This window comes from Canis lupus, chromosome 36 (assembly GCF_003254725.2).
Source record: "Canis lupus dingo isolate Sandy chromosome 36, ASM325472v2, whole genome shotgun sequence".
Taxonomy (NCBI): domain Eukaryota; kingdom Metazoa; phylum Chordata; class Mammalia; order Carnivora; family Canidae; genus Canis; species Canis lupus.
The window spans coordinates 6,119,341-6,143,149 of record NC_064278.1 but is presented as its reverse complement, the minus strand read 5'-3'; the positions used below and the strand labels follow the sequence as shown (position 1 = coordinate 6,143,149).

Below are 23,809 nucleotides of genomic sequence, written 5' to 3'. Positions count from 1 at the left end.
AGAACTGGACTGATATTTTTTCTCTTGAGCGGCAAGACTGCACAGGCTTGCTTTCCTGCCACGGAACCTGACTCTCGTGTGTGAGCCCTCAGAGGGTCCTCTGTGCACGTGCCCTATTGACTGTACATGTCACGATCTAGTTACTAAAGTTTAATTTTCTAAATCTGATTCTCAGATTTTTTATTTTCCACACTAACTAGAAATTGTTGACCACCAGACGAGATTTCTGAAACCTAACATCCTGAGTATCAAAGAGGGATTGAATTTCGTTATTCTTTTTAAGTAAGCACATACTTTAAGGATTAGTTTGTAATAACGAGATGTGCTGGAATTAATTCTCATTCATCTGTATTCCTGAAGTGCCTAGTTCCTACCTTGACTATCATACTTTTCACTATTTGAGGTGTTTACTTGTTTATCTCCATTCTTAGTAAATTTCTTGAGGGTGGGGCCCATGTCATATTTGCCTTTTTCTCCCTGATGCCTGGTACTCCGTAAATACTTCTTGAATGGGCAAGTGGAACTTGGTTTTAAATAATCATTTCATCCTATTCAGAGTGACCAGTTTGCCAAGAACTCTAACTGCCTTAATCTCTTTAATCATTGATAGTATTGCTTCCTTATTTTCCTTCTGTAGATTTTAACATGATTAAAAGAGCTCTAGAGAAATAGGTAGCATTCCAATAGAAATCAATTTTTCTTTCAAAATCCTCCTTTTTCCAGGTGCAAAGTCCTTCTTGGATGCAACCTCAACCGTATATCCTACAGCACCCCGTAAGTTTTTCAGCATTTTAATGGCTTAATGGTTTGCAACTGAGCTGTGTATACATTTAGAAGACCACATCCTCTGGGTTAAAGCCTTTTGTCAAAGACAGTCTGGGATTTGGGAAGTTTTAAGCATGGAGTGTGAGAATGTACAAATTCATTATAAAACCTCCTCCCACACTTGCCTTCAAACAAATTGATAGTTGACATTAAATCAAGTTTGCAATATAAGAACTTAAAATATATTTGAAGCAGGGTACTATCTTCTTCTCCATACCAGTTCTGTAGAATGCCACACAATTGAATTTTTAAAATTTCAAGTTTTAAATTGGTCTATTTTTAGCAGCTGGTATAAAACAGCTCACATTTTTTATGTATTCATTCCATTTAATGCAAATATAAAATGTTCAAAAGTGAGCTAGAGATTTTTACCAGTGTTATTTAACCTCTCTGTAGTAATTATAAATACTAAAGCAGTAATGTTTTGCTTAGGTGAATGTGATTTCTTTAGTGACTTGAGCATTTGTCATTCTTAATGTACATATTACATTTTTTAATTGAGTTACACTTCACAGTAATAGTGTATTTAATGTTTTATTTTGAAGATACGTAAGATCCAGTTTGCTAAAGCATACATTTTTAAAAGTTGAAAAATAAAGGTGGAGAACAAAATCACATAAAAAGCTAACAGTGCCCAACACAGTAACCTACGTGACTAGCATGAGAAAGCCACACATTTGACCCTAAATTTCTAGTAACTAAGGCAAAATGGGAATTCTAATATGCAAAACAGTTCATAGTACTTAATAAGAGAAAAACAGATCACACCATTGTTGGCCTTAAGATAAGGCAGGAATTTCTCTTGGGGCAGCTCCTAAAGAGGACACCATGTAATAGAAGACTTTATATATGAAACAGTGCTCTAGGGACACGTTCTAATCAGGAAGTTGCTGAGATGATTTGACACAGCAGATAAAACATGCTTAGTTGATAACACGGGGGACGAGCTCTCTGATGACGTGTGTGTGTGTGTGTCTCTATCTGTCTGTATAAGCATTGCCACACATTTGTCTCTACACGCATAATCTTGAACAGTAGCTCCTACAGATGAATGAAAAAAGAAGCAGGAAATTCCTTCAGCATATTCTGGGCTTCTGAATCATGTCCATGTTACCACACACTTCTTGATGATGCACGCTAAAAATTTAAAAAGAAGAAATTTTCTATGAAATGCATTAACAACAAACAGTTTCTGACACACATCTGTCTTTTTTGGGCAACTTTTAGAGACAAAGCCGGTACATGTCCCAGCTTAACATCTTCGAGGAGACAGTGGTAGTGTGTGCAAGAGGTTCCCATCTGAGGGCTTGATCCTTTTCCCCACCCAGCTGAGACTGCCTGCAGAATTCAAGTGCCTGCACACCAGTCTCTGCCCTCAGTTGTGTTCTGGTTGTCAGTAACAGTGGACTGAAGGGAGATACCGGCTGCAGTCATGCCAAAAACATTAATATTGGTAGGATGTGTCAGAATAATTGCACTCTCATGGAATTGGGTGATTGCAAAAGTGAGAGGAATGATATGATCCATAAGAATATTATATAGGATAAATTAGAGAAAATGCAAAAATTCAGAAATAGGATTAAATTTCAGTTTAAGACAGTGAATGTACCATTATGCAGTCATTAAAAATGATGATGATGATGGCTATGCACTAAGTTAGGTAAATATTTATAGTAGAATGTTAAGTTCAAAGCAAAAACCCAGAATATGAAACTGTTTATGTACCCTGGTTGCAACTCTGCAAACATGCCAAGGCTAGAATCTGGGCAGTAGTACCCCGACGGTGCTAACAGCCACGTATTAGGAAGAGGATGGGTTGTGGGTGATTTTTTTTGGGGGGGAGGTCCATTCCCTGCCCCCCCCCCATTTTAATTTTGTTTTAAATGACCAGAATTTTTTTCAGTGAAATCAAAGAATCTGAAATTGGATTATTAATCATATCTGAATCTCCTTCCCTTTCTTGGCACAAAATTATAGCTGAAAGTTCTGAGAAACAGTGGATGAAGAATGTGATCTTGATCCTGACAGCTTGATCTTGAATCAAATGATTATCTTGTACAGAACACTTTTAAACAAGATATTGTATTTATAAATACTCAGTATGGCCTATTGTTTTGTGGCTGCATGAAATATCAACTGTCATTTATTTTTTTAAAAATTAAGAAAGCTGGGGCGCCTGGGTGGCTTAGTTGGTTGAGTGTCTGCATTCGGCTCAGGTCATGATCCCAGGGTCCTGGGATGGAGGTTGCTTCTCCCTTTCTCCCTGCTTGTGCTTGCGCTTGTGCTCTCTCTCTCTCTTTCTCTCTGTCAAATAAGTAAATAAAATCTTTTTAAAAAAATTGAAAATTAAGAAAGCATTTCTGCAACTCCAGCTAGCTGGAAATAGTGTTTCCTACTACAGCTCCGCCTGCTGGACTAGCTTGCTTTACACTGGAGTGAAAGGAAAGGCAGGATGTTTAATGCAGTGATTTTGGTGAAATGAATGTTCTTTTAAAAGTTTTAAGAAGTATTATCTAGAAGGTTTTTAGGAAATTGTTTATGATACCATAAGCAAGTTTGAGAGGAGGTTATTTTGGTTTCACATTTCTCAACAAACTAAGGCATTTCCTTTGCAAAAGGAATGACACAATCTTAACTCCCTTCTTGAGTTTATCTTACTCTGCGCTTGTCTCCCAACTCCCTAGGGGGCCGTGTTAACTCCCTCCATGGAGCACACCATGTCACTACAGCCTGCATCTATGATCAGCCCTCTGGCCCAGCAGATGAGTCATCTGTCACTAGGCAGCACCGGAACAGTAGGTGGCAAATTAATATCATGTGTCTCAGCAAACAGAGGAGGGTAAATTAATGCAGCCTTTGTCTTCCCTCTCAGTTACAGGCTCTGTGATGTCAGAGATTATGTCCGAGCCCCTCTCACCCCTTACTTTGCCTTCCACATGATTAATTGATGACCTAAATGTCTATCCTTTGGGTATCTCTCCTTTACCAGAATTTGGCAACCACATACGAGCACACCTTGCCCTAATCTCTAATGCCATTCATTCACACTACAGACCTGGTGTCATGAAGCAAAAGATGAAAGTGATATGTGGTGGTAAAGGCAGGGAATTTTTTCCTCACTTCTTTTATGGAATTTGGGGGCACTGTGTCACAGTCTTAGGATTGACTGACTTCTCCAAAGTCCAGGAGACTTGGGTTGGGTTTTGAGGTTGAGCCTGTACTGGATGAACTTCCAGGGTTGATATTTATCAACATAACATTTAGATGGTAAGATGGCCGGAGGCTTTTATTGCAGACCATATCGATGGTGGCTGAAAAGAACAAAGGGAAGTATGTTTTCCTCCCTTACATTCAAAACCAGCAGCAGCTTCCTGTGAAGGCTCAATCAGGTCCACACACATCCAGTGAGATCAGTAAGAAAGCCTGGTTGCCTTTGGAAAAGTATGACTATCCGCATCAGGAAAGCAAGGGTCCATTTCCTTTTCAGCCGTGATCTAGTAAAGATCTAGCAAGTCATTTACTCCTTGGGTCTCCACCTATGGAGATAATTCTAGATACTAATTCAGGGGGCTGCTGGAAAAAAATGAGGTCCTTTGAGAGAAGACCTTCTAAAATAGCACATTTTAGTGATACTGAGTTATTGAGAATGAGAAGCCTTAGTGATCTTCACGAATGTATTTGTTAGGAAATCCAAAGAAAGTTGGGAGTTAGTTTGGACAACTTCGAAAAGTGGAGATATTCACTTTGCTTTCCATATGGCATACTTACTAAGCTTTGAGGTAGCTTGTTTAAACTTCTTCTTTGAGATTTCCAAATACTTGACATCCCATCTCAAAATTCTCCAGGCACTCAGAATTTTGCGTGGCTTATCATTTCCCATCCTGACCATATTCTTCTTTTCAGTACATGCCTGCGACATCAGCTATGCAAGGAGCTTATTTGCCGCAGTACACACATGTACAGACAACGGCAGTTCCCGTTGAGGTTGGTACAGACCATCTGATGGCCAATCTGGCAATGAGTAGTTTAAGAAATGGGTAAATTAGGTAGAACTCAAAGAAAAATCAATCAGAAGTCAAATATTTCCATAAAGAATTGAGTTTAGAAGGCATATATAGCTAGGGTTATTTTCAACTATGAAATGTAATTCTTCACATACAGATTAGTGTAGCAATATCCAGGCCATAACCCCCAAAACTCCCAGAACTGTTTTCCAAGCTTGTAGCACATTTCAAACCTTTCAAGAATCTGTCTTATCTCCTGCAAAGGGATACTTACAGGCAAATTAAGATAGAGCCGGAGTTTGCAATCCTAGTACCAAAGGTTATGTTAATAATAATAACTACAAGAAGAAATCAGTTATCACGAAGATAGTTGGAAAAAAAAAAAAAAAACACCAATGTTTCAGAATTGTAACAGGGATGAGAAGCAAACCACGCCTTTTTTAATAGAGGCTGTTAGGATAGCTAAGTAACTTTTAGTGCTTGTTATGGAAGATAAAAATATAATAATGATAGTAGAAGAAGACTACTATTTGTGTTACATTTGGACAGAAAGCAGAGAGAGACAAATACCATATGATCTCACTAATATGTGGAATTTAAGAAACAAAAGCAAACGAACATAAGGAAAGGGAAGGAAAAGTAAAAACCGAGAGGGAGACAAATTATGAGAGACTCCTCAACTATGGGAAACAAACTGAGGGTTGCTGGAGGGGAGATGGTGGGAGGATAGGGTACCTGGGTGATGGGCATTAAGGAGGGCACTTGATGTAATGAGCACCGGGTGTATATGCAACTGATGAATCACTAAATTCTACCCTAAAACATTATATGTTAGCTAATTTGAATTATATATTATATGTTAATAATAATACATTATATCTTATAATACATTATATGTCAACTAAATCGAATTTAAATTTTTAAAAAGATTTTTTAAAGGATTGGACAGAAAGCATAGCATTTTCTGCAAAGTACCCTTAAAATTCCAAGGAATTTATCATCCCAATCAATCCTACCCACTAAGCAGATCCCATAGGTTCCAATTGCAGAAATAGCCCTAGGACTGTGGTTGGATTATTTGGGGCATTCTTGTTGTGTTTTGTTTTCTGCTAATTGAATTTGTGTATTTATTGACAGCCACAGTTGCCAGAACCTATATTCCCTTATTTGCAATTCTGAACACACAATAAAATCTGAAAATAAAAACTCTCTTTATAACTGCCTTAGTAGTATCTGAACTGATACAAGACAAAAATCTTAGCCCACTTGCTGTGCATATTTCTATCTTTCTGTGTAGACCTGGTCATGTGTTTGGTGATCAGGTTTAGCCCTAGGCTGCTCTGGATATGTTCTGTAGTAGACCGCATATGCCTACCATTTTTCAAGTTCTAAAAACCAAAAATAGTGAATTCCAAGTCACATCTGGCTCCAAGGGATAAGATATTTGTTTGATAAATCATAGCTTGACATGAAAAAACAACTCATAAAAGTTGGGGTAGGAGGTTCTTTGGGTTTGTAAGACATCTTAACTCCTTAGGGAAATAATTAACCTTGAAAACCCTGCATAATACTAAGAAAATCACTTTTAACGAGTGCTTGTTTTTTAAGATGTGAAACTCAGACAGGAGGAGCAGAGTTTGGATTTCATTGCTCATGTCTCATCTGCTCTGCTTTGTTGTAGGAAGCAAGTGGTCAGCAGCAGGTGGCTGTCGAGACGTCTAATGACCATTCACCATATACCTTTCAACCTAATAAGTAACTGTGAGGTATGAGGGAAACATCTTTGTAACTGTAGGGCTCACGTCAAGGAACGTCTAGGATTCTTTTATCATAATGGTACTTAGAATAGCTAAGATTTGGTCACACCACCTGAATCATGGCCAAGGAATCCAGTATTATTGAAATGTTAAAATCCATGATTTTGTGGATTTGCAAATTGTCCCAAACGAACAGTGCCTTATTGTATTGAAGTCAAGTGTATGTCTGCTTTCTCATCCTCCTTACCCCTCCCACCCTAAAAACCTGTAACATTATCAGGACACCAGGTATCAAATTTGTCCTGCAATACATGTATCCAAATTTATATTGCTTTTAATACTCACAAGCTGAAGGAAATAGAGCATAAGATTTTGCTCCATCTAGTATTACAGGAGTATAGCAATATCTTGACTATGAATTTAATGTCAGTATCCTTAGATGGAGAGTTCTGGTGCTCAGGTAAAAGTATGCTGCGGGTCCCAAGTTCGAAAGGTGGAGTCAAGGCATAAAAACTGCCCTCAGTTCCAACATTTATTGGTTTACCACCAGTGAGGAGCACCACCTTGCCTTTCTCAAGCATGTATTACCTTTTAAATAAGTAAGAGGTCACAAAATTCTGTGCTGTATTATACCAAATGTACAAAAGCATTTATCTTTCATTTTTCTCTTCCAGATGTACAGAAGGGTGTTCTTACATGAAGAAGGGTGTGAAGGCTGAACAATCATGGATTTTTCTGATCAATTGTGCTTTAGGAAATTATTGACAGTTTTGCACAGGTTCTTGAAAACGTTATTTATAATGAAATCAACTAAAACTATTTTTGCTATAAGTTCTATAAGGTGCATAAAACCCTTAAATTCATCTAGTAGCTGTTCCCCCCGAACAGGTTTATTTTAGTAAAAAAAAAACAAAAAAACAAAAAACAAAAACAAAACAAGATTTTTATCAAATATTATGATGCAAAAAAAAAAAAAAAGGAAAAAAGAAAAAAAAAGTAAGAAAAAAAGAAAAGAAAAAGAAAACTTCAATTTTCTGGGTATGCACAAAGACCATGAAGACTTATCCAAGTGCATGACCGGATTTTTGTGGTTTTGTCCATTTTGTGTTTAATTTGCGTTTTCTTCAGCTGTATGAAATGGGCTCTGACGTTTAAGTAGTCCGACGTCCCCCATGGTGTTCTGTGCTTGCAGTGTGAGTGTCGCTGTACTCAGTGTTGCCCTCCGCGTCTCTCTTCTTAGCTCTCCCGTTTTTCTTTCAACGTAGTGTGAAGTGTCTTCTCCTTTTCTATGAATTCCAATTTGCCTTAACTCCTTTGATGCTGTAGCTGTTTCAGTAAAAGTTAGTTCAAACTAATGATGTAGAACGCTTTGACCAAATGAGCTGGTCTATTATGCCTTGTAAAAACAGCAGCATAGGGCTTTTAAAAGGTAGTCAATAAAAGTTGCTGAAATTTTGGCTTTTTTAAATATGTAGTAGGTGTTTTTAATGATTTTTCACATAATGTGTAAGGTAGTGAAATGCAAGAAGGGAAAAATGTTTTGTGTGAAACACATTTTCTGACTGGGGAACTTTTAATAGGGTAAATTGTTTGTAAGGCTGTACGCCAACAGTTTCCTCTGATAGTTTGACTGATTTAGGATATCTGCTGTATGATGCAATGTAAAGTCTTTTTTGCCTTTTTTCAGGAAAAAAAAAAACTAACTCGATGTTCTAGATTTAGTGTAGGTAGCGTTGGGGCTGGGGGCGGGGGGCGGGGGCGGGGAGTCACCGAATGTTTTGTCCTTCCTTTATACTAATGATAGTGCTTTAGAATGAGAATTATGCCTGAGATCTGGCAAATGGAAAAACGTTGCTATTGCAACTAAATGGCAAAAGCTAAAAGTAAGGATTTTATCTTCAAACATAAGCTGAGATATGAATAGAAGCGAAACGATTGGCTACTAGCTCTCTCTATTACATAAATTTGAGAAATAAAAATTCCTTGGCACTTTTAAAGGTAACTTCACCAAAGACCGAAGAGCCAGTAACCAGTAGCTCCACCTTGTCTCAGCATCCTATCTTCTGTGCTCTTTATTTTTGCCGGACCAGTTTGCAGTTAGGAGAATGTGCCTTTTTTTGTACCTTTGCATTTAGGTTTTATCATTTTAATTGATGTATGGACACACACAAACAAACAAAAAAGCATGAAGGAAGATTTGGATCCAAGCAGTGCCACACTTTACATCATCACTACAAGTGTTAAGTGTAAAGAGAAACCAATTTTGAAACTATGAAATTCCTGATTCATAAATACACAGTTATTTCTACTTTAGTACATATAAGATAATTCACTGTTATTAAAGCTCTTTTATTAAGACAATTGCATACGTTTGAAAAGCAATGGTAAATTAAGTTGTCTTCCAAAACTGTGTACTTGTCTGGTCAACTGTGTGTGATCAGTTATCTACCTCAGAGTCTGTTTTCTTTTGTGCTGGGACAGGTTGCTGGCCCTCCCTGTTTCCACAGACCAAATCCTCCTAGCTCAGGAGCTAGGGCTAAGCAGTTATTTCTTTCGAGTATTTTTTAGTTCTTAAATTTTATGCTTGTATTTGATTATAGATGTCAGTGACATTTCATAGTTTCAAAAGTCCTTGCTGCTCTGAGAAGTGTAGATTCTAGTGAAAAATTACATAGTCATAAGAGAAATGTGTTTTGTTTTTGTTTTTGTTTCCTTTTTTAAAGTTGTGGTATTATTGGTTCTATGCTCCCTGGAATATTAACTGCTTTGTGAAAGTCCAGACTGAACGCAGCACCCTCCTTGTACCTAGTACATTTATAAACCTGGGTCTCTCACTACTTGATATTTTTGCATTAGTTAAGACAGAAATTTGATAGCTCGGTTAGAAGGGAGGGGAAATCTGCTGCTAGATATGTCTGAACTAAGTGCCATACTCGTCTGGGTAAGATTTGGGAAACATAACCTCTGTACATACAAAAAAAAAAAAAATCAGTTAAACATCACATAGTAGACAGCCATTAAATTATAAAAAAAATTAATTTATGAAGAAAGACCTTTTGTACAGATTGAAAAAAAGATTTTCATAGAGATATCTATATGATCAAGAGAGTTAATTTTTTATTTTTGTTTTACTAGTGCCACAAACTTGCCAGTGGTAACTTATTTGTCCGGTTCAAGATAAACTCTGTAGTTTCCTTCCTAGGACTTGTTGTTAAACGCCAAAAGACATTTTTGAACTGTACATTTGATCAGATTGTTAGCTTTTTCTGTTTTATTTCTTTTGAAAACCTTTGAATAAAAAACATCTGAAATTTTATTTTTCCTGTCATCTTTTTTTTTTTTTAAGTAGGTTAAATGTATATCAGAATTTCATGCATTTCATTTCTGATCTCTTTCTTCAGCCCAGTCAGCGGGTTTGAAAGTGACTTGAAAATCAGTTCAGATTCACCCTGTACTCAAAATACATTTCCTTGAAAAGATTTGGAAAAACCTTCCCACCTCCTTTTTTTGGTCAAGGCCATGTATAGGCAGCAGGGACGTCAAGGACCATCAGCTGCCCGCATCTCATCTTGGCCAAAGCCCACCGCTGGTCTGTTCTGGAAAGCCAGAGAGCCAGGCTCCTCCGACTGTGGGAAGGACCCGCGCGGCGTCAAGCAAGCGCGGGCTCGAGCACTGGGGGGCCTCGGCCGGGCCTGGACGCCGTGGCCTCCTGCCCCGCAGGATTGAGGGTTCCCGCGTCCTGAGGCTCCTCGGCCACCCGGTGGCCCCGTCGCGATGCGGAGGGGTGGGGGGGGCGCTGCTGACCCTGTACACGGGGCGGGGCTGCGGCCGGGAAGGAACCAGGCCCCCTGCGGAGGACGCGGCCTCCAGGGAGGAGAGTGTCGGCAGGGGGTGGCCTCGCCCGCACCGGAGCTGGGTGGCGCTGGGTGGCGGCCGCCGGGCAGCTTAGAGACGCTCCTCGCCGCAGGCAGCTGAGGCCGGGGACAGCCGCGGCCTTCACGTGCCGGGTCACACCCGAGAGCACCTGCCGCCGAGGACCGCGGCCGCGGGGGGGTGGGGGGGCCGACGCCCTGGCGGCTGGCGAGCACGGGCCCCGCTGCACAGGCTGGGTGGAGGCTGGTGGAGGCTGGGTGGAGGCTGGCCGGCCCGAGGCTGGGTGGAGGCTGGTGGAGGCTGGGCGGAGGCTGGCCGGCCCGAGGCTGGGTGGAGGCTGGGCGGAGGCCGGCGGAGGCTGGGCGGAGGTTGGCGGGAGGCGGGCGGAGGCTGGCGGCCACGCCAGGGGGCCCACGGCCGCGTTCCACCTGCGGGTCCACAAACACGGACTTGACGTTGGCAGTAGGAGGGCGGCGCCTGCCAGCCTGCGGGGCTCCAAGCCGGCTCGGGTGTGGCCGACAGCTCCCTTCCTCTGGAGGAGCCGAGGGGTCCCGCCGCCTTGGGGGGCTTGGCACTGGCACCCCCAGCCCCTGCCCAAGAAAGGCTGCGCACTTTGTGCCCTCAAATGGCAGCGCGATGAGACAAGCAGCGCGGAGCCCGCGCCCGCCCCACCAGCACGGTGCCCGCGCCCTGCAGCTCCTCCCGGGCCGCCCACGGTGCCCGCGCCCTGCAGCTCCTCCCGGGCCGCCCACCGTGCCCCCGCGCCAGCGGCTCCACGCGGCGGGGGGGGGAGGGGGGGCGGCCGGACGCCGTGACTCCTCCGCGGGGCAGCGGGAAAGCGGGGCAGGTCCGCGGCTGCTCGGAATTGCAAACAGGAGGCTCTGGATTAAGAGCAAACGTGAAAGCTCCTCTTCGTTTCATGTTCGACGTGACTGCGAGGCTGAGCCTTGATCTGCGCTGTTGCATTGCTCGTTTGCAGGAGCTGCGGGTCATAAGGGGACGGCGGGGACCTCCTGCCGCCCAGGGCCCCCGACCCCACGCTCCCCGCTTGCACCCCCAGTGACGAGGCCCTTCCCACCTCACGGGCTCCCCGGGTCTGTTGGCACCAGCTGTCACACTGGCTGAAAGGGTCCGGTTGCAGCCGTGCGATTTCTTGGCGTCAGCCCTGGCTGTGCCCCCGACGTGCGGCGGCCTAGGCCAGTCATTCCCACTCCTGAAAAGACAGAGTGTGTGGACGGGGCAGGAGCGAGGACTGCGGACTCAGGAGGACGGGACAGTGACCATAAGGGGAGCACAAGGGGCCTTGAAGCTCTTCTATATCCTGATTGTGGTGGTCACAGAAATTAATGTGCTAAAATTCACAGAACTGTACACACACACCCAAATAAAGGCCTTTTAATGTGTGTCCACCTGTAAAACAAAATCTTTTAAAAAAATGCGACAAGTCGGTCATTCTTCAGGTGTGGAAAAGTGCTGGCTCCGTGATTCTGTGGGTCAGCGCTCCTTGGGCTCTAGGTGCCCGCCTTCAGCTCAGCCTCCAGATGCCCCACAGGTGACCGGGGGCAAAGCCTAGAGCCCGGGGAGTAGCCGGGCCTCCCCTATCTCCCCTGTTGGTCCTATCCGAATACCTACAGGTGAAATGGTTTCCAGGTTGACTTCTCAGACACACCGCAGCTCTAAAAGCTTGTAGCTAATTGAAATGTTGATTTTTTTTTTTTTGGTCACAATAATTGCAATAAATACATGTAATGGAATATTATACAGTCTTTTTTTTTTTTTTAAGATTTTATTTATCCATGAGAGAGAGAGGCAGAGACACAGGCACAGGGAGAAGCAGGCTCCATGCAGGGTGCCGACTTGGGCCTCGATCCTAATACCCCAGGATCACACCCCGGGCTGAGGGTGGCACTAAGCCGCTGGGCCACCTGGGGATCCCCACGCAGGGTACTTTTTATTTTATTTATTTATTTTTTTTTAGGGTACTTTTTAAATAGCATCATGCGTGGGCAGCCCCGGTGGCCCAGCGGTTTAGCTCCGCATTTAGTTCAGGGCCTGATCCTGGAGACCTGGGATCGAGTCCCACATCGGGCTCCCTGCATGGAGCCTGCTTCTCCCTCTCTCTGTGTCTCTCATGAATAAATTAATAAAATCTTTTAGTAAATAAATAGCGTCACGCGGCCTGTCTACCCTCTGTCACATGTTCTGCACGTGCCAGATTGTGGATTTGCCTGCCTAGTTTTCTGAACAGCCCCCCACCCCGACCCCCCGACTAAATCTTGAGAACTCGTATATTTATGACTTTCTCCTCAAAAGTCTCCGCAGGAATCCCATTAAATCCGCACTGTCACACACTGTGCTTTGACCCATGCCTGACAGCAGGAACATTGTTCCTGGCCCTCTTGCCTCTTAGCTTCCTACTTGAGAAATACTGAAGGAACATCTTTCATTCTTGCTTTATAGTTTTTTCCCCAATGTTTTAGTTCTGTCTTAGAGGGAAGAGGTTCTGTTTCCCTCAACTCTTGCTCTTCCAGTGATCCTTTTTATTTGGTTTATAAACTTTTCATTTACAAAACTTGGAAGCAATTTATAGGAGACACAACAAAACATTTAAAACCAGGGCTTGGGAGGTTAACAGTGAAGAGAGAAGGAGAGCACAGAAGGTAATCCTGCAAGGCCAAAAGGCCTCCACCAACCCTATAGTCGAAGCTCCATTTTGAGTTTCCTAGCAGCCGAGGTGAAAAGGGAAAACGGTACACACACCTGTAACACTTGTCAGTGTGTTGACCAATCCTCTGAAAAAAGACGGTATTATTAGCATTGTTTGGAGACCCCCACAGGAGGCCCTGGGCGGTGTCCACCCTCTTCCTCTGCCAAAACGGTGACGCGTCCCCAAGGTGGTTGCAGGTAGGGCCCCTCCGTGAAAGCCAAGGACACGGCACCAAAGCACCGGTCCGTGAAAGTGGCCCTGGAAGGCTTGTGGTAAAGCTTCTCAGTTAAGTGTCTTCCCAGATGTCCTGGCGTGTGCATCCCTGCCACCGGGCCCGCTCGGCCGACGCAGAAGCTCAGGGCGTCCTGCAGCAGCCGGGGCACCGCAGATGCTCCTTCCCCTCCACAGTCGGCCGCCGCTGCCCACCACCCGCGGGGCGGCCCTTCTGCCTGCGGCCTGGGGTCGAGCCGCGGGCCGCGCTCGGCCTCGGGCAAGGCCTGTGGCTGCGGACGAGAATCCTGGTGCTTCCCATACCTAACCCTGCAGCCTTCCAAGGGCTCTCAGAAGTAGTAACGCTTCTCTGCTTCTCCGTTTTTCTGCCAGAAGGTCCCCGATTGCCAAGGAGGAGAGCGTAGGCCACCCCAGGGATGTTGAGGCACAGTCCGCCAGGGCCCACCGTAAACACATTTTCATGTTTCCTCCTCACTTAATGGGAATCTTATGTTCCCCTATCTTTCCCTTTTTCCCCAAAAGGATTGTGCCATTTTATTAGTAATTTTTTTTTTTTTAACTTCGAAACACAGAAGTGGCAAGTGCACTACAAAGAAGCTGTAGCCTGGGTCTTCGGAGAGCAGGTTAGGGACGCACACCGCGTGGCCCCGCAAACCAGGGCATTCTCCCCGGGACGGACCCGACCGCAAAACTAAGGAGGACAAGGCTAAGCCAACACCAGCGGCCCTAGTCCTGTCCCTGTAATCAAAAGATCCAGCTCAAAATCATGCATTTAACGCTCGTGCGTTCAGTCTCCTTCGGCCTGACTTAGCTCCTCAGTTTCTGTTGGACTCGCTCGACCCTGGCCCCGTGTGCCCCTGCTTGGGGGCCAGGTCCTGTGCGGGGGCGCCTCAGGCTCGAGGCTGTCCGAGGGTTCCACGGGTCTTGCCCCTTTGGCAGGACCATCTCCAAAGCGAAGCCGTGTGCCCCTCGCTGCGCCCCTCGGGGGGTGCTCGGTTTCCGTTTGCCCCGTTACCGGTGTCACTGCCCGGGTGGCTCCACCAGGGGCTTTCTGGCCGCCGTGGCCGTCCGTGAGCGCTCGGTGGGGCAACGGCCTGGAACCCGGTACTGCCCTCCCTGGGCTTCCTCAAACACTGAGTTTATTCATTTACTTCTCTATGTGAGTGTGGCCTCGGGGCTTCCTACTGTGTCCACTGGTTCTAATCTGTTACAACCATTATTCTTTTTGATGCTCAAAGGGTCCCTAACTTGGTCAGTGGGAGCCCCGCAGGCCCGCCTCTGGGTCCCTCAGGTTCTGAGCCTTCCGTCGCCCGCTGGTACCGGCAGGAGCCCGCGCTCATCTGGTTCCTTCCCGGGCCCAGCTCTGGCTTCTGCCATTTCTCCGAAGGGTCCTGGTCCCCTTGGGTGGAGAGTGGTAATGAGGGGCCTGAGGAGGTGAGGCCGGCCGGGGTGGGGGTGGGGGTGGGGGGTGCACTGCTTCCAAGGTGTCCGTGGGCGGGGCTAGGGGACGTGCGCGCGGGTGCGGGTGTGCACGTGCCTACATTTACATCGTGTTTTCTACATTATCCATAAATAGGGATGAACATTCCAATCCAACGCCTCGGGTTTACTTTCCCTTCCTGCATTTGGGATTCTCGGCCGGCAGACAACCTGGCTCCCGGCCTGTCCCCCCGCGGGTGACCAGCCTGGCAGCTGTGACAGGTCACCCTCTTGGTACCGAAGCCGCAGCCCTGCTCCCCGCGCCCAGGCTGCGCCAGCGGAGGAAGCTGGTTCTCCTCCAACTCTGCCCAGAAGGACGCAGGGACCGGACGGCCAGGGGCAGGCGTCGCTCTGCAGACACGGGGCAGGGGCTCCCGCAGAAGAAGGGGGCCTTGTGCGATGCCATACATTTGCCCCGCGAAGCCTACCCACCGCCAGGGGGCTGGGGGAGGGGGCTGGCCCGGGATCCGAAGCGCAGGAACGGTGTGGACGGGGAAGAGCCGGCGAGGAGACGCAAAGACATGAGAGGACGTCGGGGAGAAGAGAAGGAAGAGGGGCTTGGGAAGGGGGGCTGGCGGGGGTCGCCCGAGTGCGGGAGGGGAGACGGGGTGAGCTGCTGGCTGCCACCACCTCCCCAAGCCGCTCTCCGCCTCCCCGTGCGCTCGCGGGGAAATCCAGGGAACACGAGCTGCCATCCCCGGGGCCACCAACGCAGCATCCTGCAGAAGCCGGGGCGCCCGGGAGCCCCGTCCCCGGGGCCAATCCGGCCGGTCCTAGAGCAGCGGCGCTCCTGTCCCCGCCCAACCATCCCCCCACCCTCGAGCGAATCCTCAAGTCGGAGATAAATGCCTTGGAGTTCGGGGAACGCAAAGAGCTGTTGAGCCCTGGCCGGGATCAGAAGTGGGGTGAGGAGCCACAGGCCGGGGGGCCCGGGCTCCCCAGGAAGGGGAAGCGCGGGGCAAGGGCTTCCCGCCGTGGATGCTGAAGAAGAGCCTCTCTGTCTCCTGAGAAGAAGGACCCGGGCTTTGCCCAGCGAGCTGCGGTGCACTGTGGGGACGCTCCGGGCCTCGGACGTTGCTTACGGGCTTCCGCGGGGGCTTCCTCGTTGGGGCCGCGCAGGTGCGCCCGCCAGCCCCCGGCCCCGGCCCCGGCGCCCACCCGTCCGCCCAGTGCATCCGCGCTCCGGGCCTCAGCGCGCTGAGCCGTCGTGGTCCCTCAGGGCTCGACCTCTGGAGCCCAGAGGATGCCCGAGCGGCCTAGTGCTGCCGCCACTGGGAGGGACGTGGAAGCTCTTCTTGGGACCCTCCGCCCTCATCCAGGGCAGACCTCGAGAGCGGGGCGGAGGGCGGCACATCTGGGCCCCACTCGGAGGCTGAAGCTCAGCGGGGCCTCTGTCCTCCTCCCCGCGGCAGGGGAAGCTGGGACGCGTCTGGTCCTCACTGGTCCTCGCCTCTCCCCAGAGTGGCTCCCCACTGCCGGGCCTAGCAGGGCCCCCACACCCAGGGCGCCCCACCGGCCACTTGCCCCCAGAGCAGCTTGGTGGAACCTGGGGACAGAGGAGGTCCCTTCTCTCGGTCCTCGGCCTGCGCAGGCCTGAGGACCCCACACTGCCACCTGCTGGGACCTTGTCAGAACAACCGTACACCTGGGCCCCCCGCTGTGTGAGCGTGCCCCCCCCAGCTCTTCTCACCCGTCTGTCCGTCTGATGGGTCCGCGCTTATACTCCAATCTCATGTTCGCCAGTAACCCCAAACTCTTCAAGTGGGGTTGCCAAGAGGTGCCAACAAGGAACGATCGTCCAAGAGAACGTGAATTGCTCCCTTCAGGGAGGAGATCCCCCCAATAGTTAGGTTCAGATCAACCAGCCACTGCCAGCCAAGGGGTTGACTGGGCCCCCGTGTGGTTGAGCCGCTGCCTTGGGTTCCGGTCATGACCCCGGGGTCCTGGGATCGAGTCCGCATCAGGTTCTCCCTCTGCCTGTGTCTCAGTGTCTCTCATGAATAAATAAAATCTTGGGGGGGGGGGTTGCTTGACTGATCGACGAAGCAGCCGGTGGTAGGTGGGGACGTTGCCTTAGTCTAATGACTTTTTCCCATATGGAACCAGAGGGACTGCCAGTTTGGAGACCACAGCAGACACAAATCCACGTGTCCTTCCAGCTGTCCCCGTGGGGTCTGGGAGAAGGGGACTGAGCCCGGGGTAAGGGCGGCCGCACAGGGTCTGGCTGTGGAGGGCGAATGGGGAGCTGCCGAAAGCTGCGCGTTGAAAGGCCTGCGGGGTCCATGCCAGCCACCCTTCTCTGCTCTGACCGCCCACCACGGATGCCTTCTTCTGAGTCTCACAAGGACAAGCGCTGTGCAGACTTCCAAACTGTTTCCGCAAAGCCAAGCCCCGTATCAGCAGTTCCTGAAACTAGCATTCCGGTGCTACCCCCCAGCTGAACGCCCTGGCCTCTGTGACCATCACTTCTTTCCTTCTATGTTAAATTATTTATAACCCTATAGGCCAATGACCTTTCTGTTTTCTAAGCTCAGCACAGTGACTTTGTGAGCTGGATATTTGGTTTGTTCCTCCAATTTGCTCTTTTTAACTTTCTAATGTCCTAGGAGGCTGACTTTGGGGGCAGCACCCAGCAGGCTCCCTGGCCTCTGGCTTTCCTCTGGGTTCGGCCAGTGCAAAGAGCTGCAGAGAGCTGGGGGGCTGGGGGGACGATCCGGTGAGGCTTATTGCCCCGGCTTCCTCCCCTGTGGGCCACAGATTGGCACTGTCCCCACCATGGTTGAATTGTCCCCCCCCCATAATTCATATGTTGAATTACAGGTCCCCAGAACCTCAGCATGTGACTGTATTTGGAGACAGGGGTTTTAAGGAGGTGATTAAGTTAAAATGAGGTCACTGGGTGGGCCCTAATCCAATGTGACCGGTGTCAGTGGTCCTAAGAAGAGGAAATCTGAACGCAGACTTGTGCATAAAGGGAAAGCTACGCAAAGACACATGGAGAAAGCCATTTGCAAGCCAAAGAGAGCAGCTCCAGAAGAAACCAACGCTTGCCAGCACCTGAGCTTGGACTTTTAGCCTCTAGAATGAGAAAATAAATTTCTGTTGTTTCGGGCCCCCAGCCACGGTACTGTGTTGGGGCATTCAGAGCAAACTTACCCAGTCCCTCTACGGAATCACAGGTGCAGGCGCGCTCCCTCTCCTAGAAACGCAGGCCTCTCCCAGGTGTGGATCCAGGAGCAGGGGAAGGAAGCAAAGGCTCCCTGCTCTTGCTGCCCCTCACGGCTGGTTTCCCTCTCCTCAATTGCCCCGTTAGAGGGCACCCCAGGAGTCCCTAGCGGGAACTTCCACCCACCCACTTGTGTCCCCCGCAGTTTGCCTGAGTCCTTCCTAAAATGTGATCCTACCTCCCCGAAACACCCCAGAGCAGTTCACAGGGTCGCTGGGTGAGGTGAGAGGGACCCTCTGCCACTGTACTTTGTAAAACAAAAGCAAAAACAAAAACAAACCCATTTTTCTGAAACTCCTATGGTGACAAGAAGCTGTTGGAATATGCAACCCAGCAGGGGGCCTTGCAAAAATGAAAGACACGGGTCTGTGCGACCGGTGATGCTGACTGGCTGACTCTGTACCGGTGAGTAAGAAAGTGACTGTTTCGAAAAATTCATGCCTTGGAGAGAACACTTGGCAATTTAGAATGGTTTCCACCATCGTATATGTTTGTTTCTGAAAACAATGTTTTCTCTGTGAAAAAAAATTCTAGTATGAACGCATTTTTAAAACTGGGAAGTGGGATTTTTCTAAATTATTTAAAAATCTTTCAAATCTGTAGTTTCAGAGAGCTTCAAGCATATCCAGCTAGCTAGCTAATCTATCATCTATCCGTCTATAAAGATGTGCATCAGCTATGCTCTCTCGCCTTCAAACTTTTTCTGGGTTTGGTCAACGGGAAGCACTTTGAATTAGATTATAAGAGCAGTTGATTGATGCCAAGGAAGATGGAAATTTATTAGTAAACTTTCAACAGGGGCAGCTGGGGGGCTTAGCGGTTGAGCGTCTTGCTTTTGGCTCAGGTCATGATCCTGGGGTCCTGGGATCGAATCCCGTATCGGGCTCCCTGCATGGAGCCTGCTTCTCCTCCCTCTGCCTGTGTCTCTGCCTCTCTGTGTGTCTCTCATGAATAGATAAATAAAATCTTTTAAAAAAACAACTTTCATTGGCTGGTGGTTGTGGCTGATAACCTGAGTCATGATGGAGTAACTATAGACGACAATGTGCTTCTCGCATTATCTTTGCAGCATTGTTTTGAGCCACGATAGTCACCAAAACCAAGTATTAAAATAGACTGCACTTCGAATCAGACTTCTGAATCCTTATCCCAAAGTGGTGAAGCAAGCTTTTCAAGTGGAGCATGTCCAGCTCAGTCACATGTAAATATAAAATGAGCATATGACACTAAGAGCATAGTAAGAGCAAAAAGGTCATTTGGTTATTTTTTGTACCCGGGAGAAAATAAAGAGCTTAATGTTCTTTCATCTTTTAAAATGTTCTCTCTGTGGGTTTTGCACTAACATATGAGTTCAACCGTATATGTATATTTATGAATAAATAACAAGTATTGGGGGCAGCCCCGGTGGCGCAGCAGTTTGGTGCCGCCTGCAGCCCGGGGCGTGATCCTGGAGACCCAGGACGGAAGCCCACGTCGGGCTCCCTGCATGGAGCCTGCTTCTCCCCCTGCCTGTGTCTCTGCCTCTCTGTCTCTCTCTCTCTGTTGCTCATGAATAAATAAATAAAATCTTTAAAAAAAAATAACAAGTATTGGGAGACTCTGCTTAAAATCTTTGATTGATTGTGGTGAACCATCCGACAGCTTGGAGACCACTAAGCATAAGGGGCCAGAAAACAAAACACGTAAACAAAAACACATGACTGTTTCCAGAATCTGAGAACCTCAGATTCACAATTCTATTTTGTTGGAACCATTTTAAAGAAAACAAAGGGGGGGAAACATGAAAGAATGTGTGACAGAGGGACAGCCAGTGCCTACAGCTTTCCACATGAGCTGGGGCGGTAGCTCCTTTGGCTGAGCCACTACCTTTCAGAGAGTTTGGGAAATATCTGGGATATAGTGGGAGGCCCCAGGGACCACCCAGTAGTAAAACCCTAAGTGAAATCCTTCCAAAAACAACAGGCAGGATGAGGGTGAGGCCTCCCAGCTCCCCTCCCAGCGCCACTGGCTCCAGCTGCTTGCACCTTAGTGGACCCCGGAGAGTCCCAGCGGGTGTGGGCCTTGGGAACCAGCCTCATCACAGGGCGTACTGTTTGGGGGGTTCGGAAAACACTCTGGTGCGTCCCCAAGAACAGGAGAGAGGGGGAAGCCGCCGGCATCCGCTCAGCAGTCTCCTCTCTAAACGCGTCCAGCAAAACCAGGACTGGGCTCCGGGCAGAGCTCGGCAGGACGTGCAGGTGTTGGTGGCCTTGCAGCGACAGGCAGTGAAGCTGCACACCACGGTGAGAGGGTGAAATCAAAGCCACTTCCAAGCTGTCTTCCTTTTTTTTTTTACTTTTTTATTTAAAGATCTTATTTATTTATTCATGAGAGACATAGAGAGACACAGGCAGAGGTGAAGCAGGCTCCAAGCAGGGAGCCCAACGTGAGACTCGATCCCGGGGCCCCAGGATCAGGCCTGTGCCAAAGGCGGTGCTAAACTGCTGGGCCACCCGGGCTGCCCTCCAAGCTGTTTTCTGTTACTGTTTTTCAGGATTCCTCACTGATTAAAATCAAAATCTAGCTACAAAACGAGCGACCTGGAGAGGCGTTCACTTGTCTGTCTACATCTCTACAAACCCATCCTGCTGCTTCCAGTTTTTCTCCTTTTTTTTTTTTTTAAAAGATTTTATTTATTTATTCATGAGAGACACAGAGAGAGGCAGAGACCTAGGCAGAGCCCGACGCGGGACTCGATCCCCAGACCTAGGATCAGGCCCTGAGCCAAAGGCAGGAGCCACCCAGGTGTCCCTCCAGCTGGTCTCCTAAAGCCTCCTAAAGCCGGGTGAACCCAAATCACCTTCTCAGCACCCAAGGACGCACTGAAGCAGTTTCATCCCCCTATAGAAGCCTCTCGAGGAAATTATCTGAAGGCCTGAGAAATCCAGCCCTCTTTGCCATGATCTCTACGGAGTCATTGAGTGACCTTAGCAAGACATCCCTTCTGCTCTCCGCATTCAGAGGCGATCTTTGTGAAATAAATATTGGTGATTTGTTGTTTGGTTCTTGACGTCCATTAAATATGGTCCCATCAGCGGTTACTGGGATCCGGGATCCGGGGAGATGGGCCTCTCTCTGGGTTTTGTTAACTTGGTCATTCAGGGCCTGCTGGGTTTCCAGGGGCCCTTCTGCGGCCGGGACCCGCCGCCGAACCACACTGCGGAGCCGGGGCTGGCTGCCGCCTGGGCCGGACCGTGACCTCCAAACGGGGTTTCCTTTCTCTTCCCCTGCACAGAAGAAGAAGGCCACGTGGCTCCAACCATTTTTCCGTGATGACCTTCCAAATGGAGACCTGGGGCATCCAAAGGCCCTCCCGCTGGGAGACACCTGTCGTTTACTGTGCACACTGCCCTCCTGCAACCCCCCCCCTCCACTGTAAGGACCGAAGCACACACTTCGACCCATTTTGGCTTTTTGAAAAATGAAGGTGAGGCCTTGATTTACTGAGGCTTGCCAGCCCCACTCAATAATGCCAGCAGATTACTGGGCCTTGCGACAGGTTTGTCTGTCATGTTTTGTGGCCTGGGCGATTCCCCTCTTGGCTGGGGAGCGAAGAGTGGAATTTTAACTATGAATTTCCTTGTGTTTAATAGGCTAAAGTCAAAAGTCCACATTCTGCTTCAGATATGCATGGACAGCTTCCACTGAAGTTACTCATGTATATCTGAGTTTGGTTAAAACACTCCAACACTTGGTCACTATTAAATAACATTCCTCTTAAAAAAAAGAAAAAAGGCTTTATAATGTGCATGTGGGAAGGTGAAACAGCATGTGTAAATTAACCAAAAATTCACTCAGTTTGAGGAGATGCTTGACTTTCAAAGGAACAAGGCCATTTGGACAGTCCTGCTCACTTCCATCTTCATGCACACCAACCGTGGAGCCTTGCCGGGCTCATCTCAGACCCTCATTCACCTAGAATGAGAGTCTAGGCGACTAGCCTCTCCAGGCACCTGAAAACCTCCAGGTTTTTAGGGGCAGCTGTGGAAGGATACAGCACACAGGCCTGGACTCAGGAAGGGCGATCAAGGCCCCGCTCTGATAAGAATTGGACAGACTTGGGCAAGTCACTTCATCTTTCCCAGTATCTATGCACCTGTAAACTGTTGACTTGGCAAGATTATTGTATGAATTCAATGGATGGGGGCAGCCCAGCTGGCTCAGTGGTTTAGCACCTCCCTTCAGCCCAGGGTGTGATTCTGGGGTCCCAGGATCAAGTCCAAAATCAGGCTCCCTGCATGGAGCCTGCTTCTCCCTCTGCCTGTGTCTCTGCGCCCCGCCCCCCTCTATCTTTCATGAATAAATAAATAAAATTTTTTTAAAAAGAAATTATTAAAAAAAATCAATGGATGGATGTTAAATTTGTTTTTTGATTCAAAAGTATTTTGCCTGTTTAATAAGGAAAAAAATGTACACAATCAAAGTCCAATAAGGGTAGAGACAGTAGGGAGAAATTTATAGTCAAGCAATGGTAGTGCAAATATATGTTGGTATAATTCCTATGGAAACTGGCATATTGCATTAAGTATTTGAACTCAGTATTTAAATGTACATACAAAATTGTCTTCTTTGATCCAATAATTAGGCATATGAGAGTTTGTTGCAGGAAATACAAAAGTTAATAATGATGATGATGATGAAGGGCAACCTCTTTGTGTAAAGGTTTTCTTTACAGCATTTCCTGTCATGGAAACAACGTAAACTTTAAGTAAATAAAGGAATGTTTAAGCACAGCATTATAGGCTTAGGCTATGCTTAGATTAAATTCTTACAATGTTAAATGAATAAAAAATGGATTCAAAATACACATTCTGCGGGCACCTGGGTGACCGGGTCATGATCCTGGGGTCCTGGGATCGAGTTCCACATCAGGCTCCCACAGGGAGCCTGCATCTCCCTCTTGCCTATGTCTCTGCCTCTTTCTCTGTGTCTCGCATTAAGAAATCAATAAAGCTTTTAAAAAAAATACACATTCTGTATGATCACATCATTATAACAAAAAAACCATAAGCATTAAAAAGAACCAGAAAGAAAAAAGCAGAACTGTCAACAGTAATGGGTAGAAGAATGCCAGAAGGCGCTTTGGACCAAAGGACTAGATGAACTTTTGACCCTCTTTGTATTCCTAACACCTTGTACATAGATGACACTCAGGATATATGAAATGAATTTTTTAAAGTGCTAAACCTTAGCTCCTAATTAAGAAATTAACACTCTGCTCAACTTTCCAATTAATCAAAGCTTTACCTTAATTGGCCCTGTAAAATAGTTTTAAAATATTTTTTCCCAGTGGTTTCTTCTTATTTTTCCATCCAGCTCTCTGTAAGATCATAGATATTCAGGAACTAGTACATTTGGCATTTGGTCAAATAGCAAAAGCTTGGATTTAGCCATTGAGTATCACAAGGCGCAACATCAAAGGAATTTTGAAATGTTGCTCCCCACATACAGCCCAGCCCATGTCATCTGATCCTCAAGAATGCTGTGCAGAGCCCCAGAGCAGCAGGAGATGGATACCCGCGGCAGGGAAGCCCAAGCATACGTTGTCACCAACGGGAGAGTGGGTACGAGCCAAAGAAGGAATGGATGGCACACTTTAATGGTAGACAGCACTTTCCAGAGAAAACTTGTCAGCGCATCATAGTGAATTTTGCATAAGGAGAGGGAA

General features: G+C 47.2%; 1 protein-coding gene across 15 annotated transcripts in view; it reads left to right on the top strand.

Moving 5' to 3' along the window:
* RBMS1 (RNA binding motif single stranded interacting protein 1) overlaps positions 1-9,902 on the top strand; it is a 214,109-nt gene extending 204,207 nt beyond the window's left edge. For all 15 annotated transcript variants that reach the window (XM_025471075.3, XM_025471079.3, XM_025471076.3 and 12 more), the window contains 5 exons: positions 724-774; positions 3,510-3,620; positions 4,729-4,809; positions 6,511-6,595; positions 7,261-9,902. In XM_025471075.3, the coding sequence (XP_025326860.1) occupies positions 724-774; positions 3,510-3,620; positions 4,729-4,809; positions 6,511-6,588 (321 nt within the window). In that variant the 3' untranslated portion in view covers positions 6,589-6,595; positions 7,261-9,902. The remainder of the gene's footprint in view (positions 1-723; positions 775-3,509; positions 3,621-4,728; positions 4,810-6,510; positions 6,596-7,260) is intronic.
* The last annotated feature ends 13,907 nt before the right edge of the window (positions 9,903-23,809 follow it).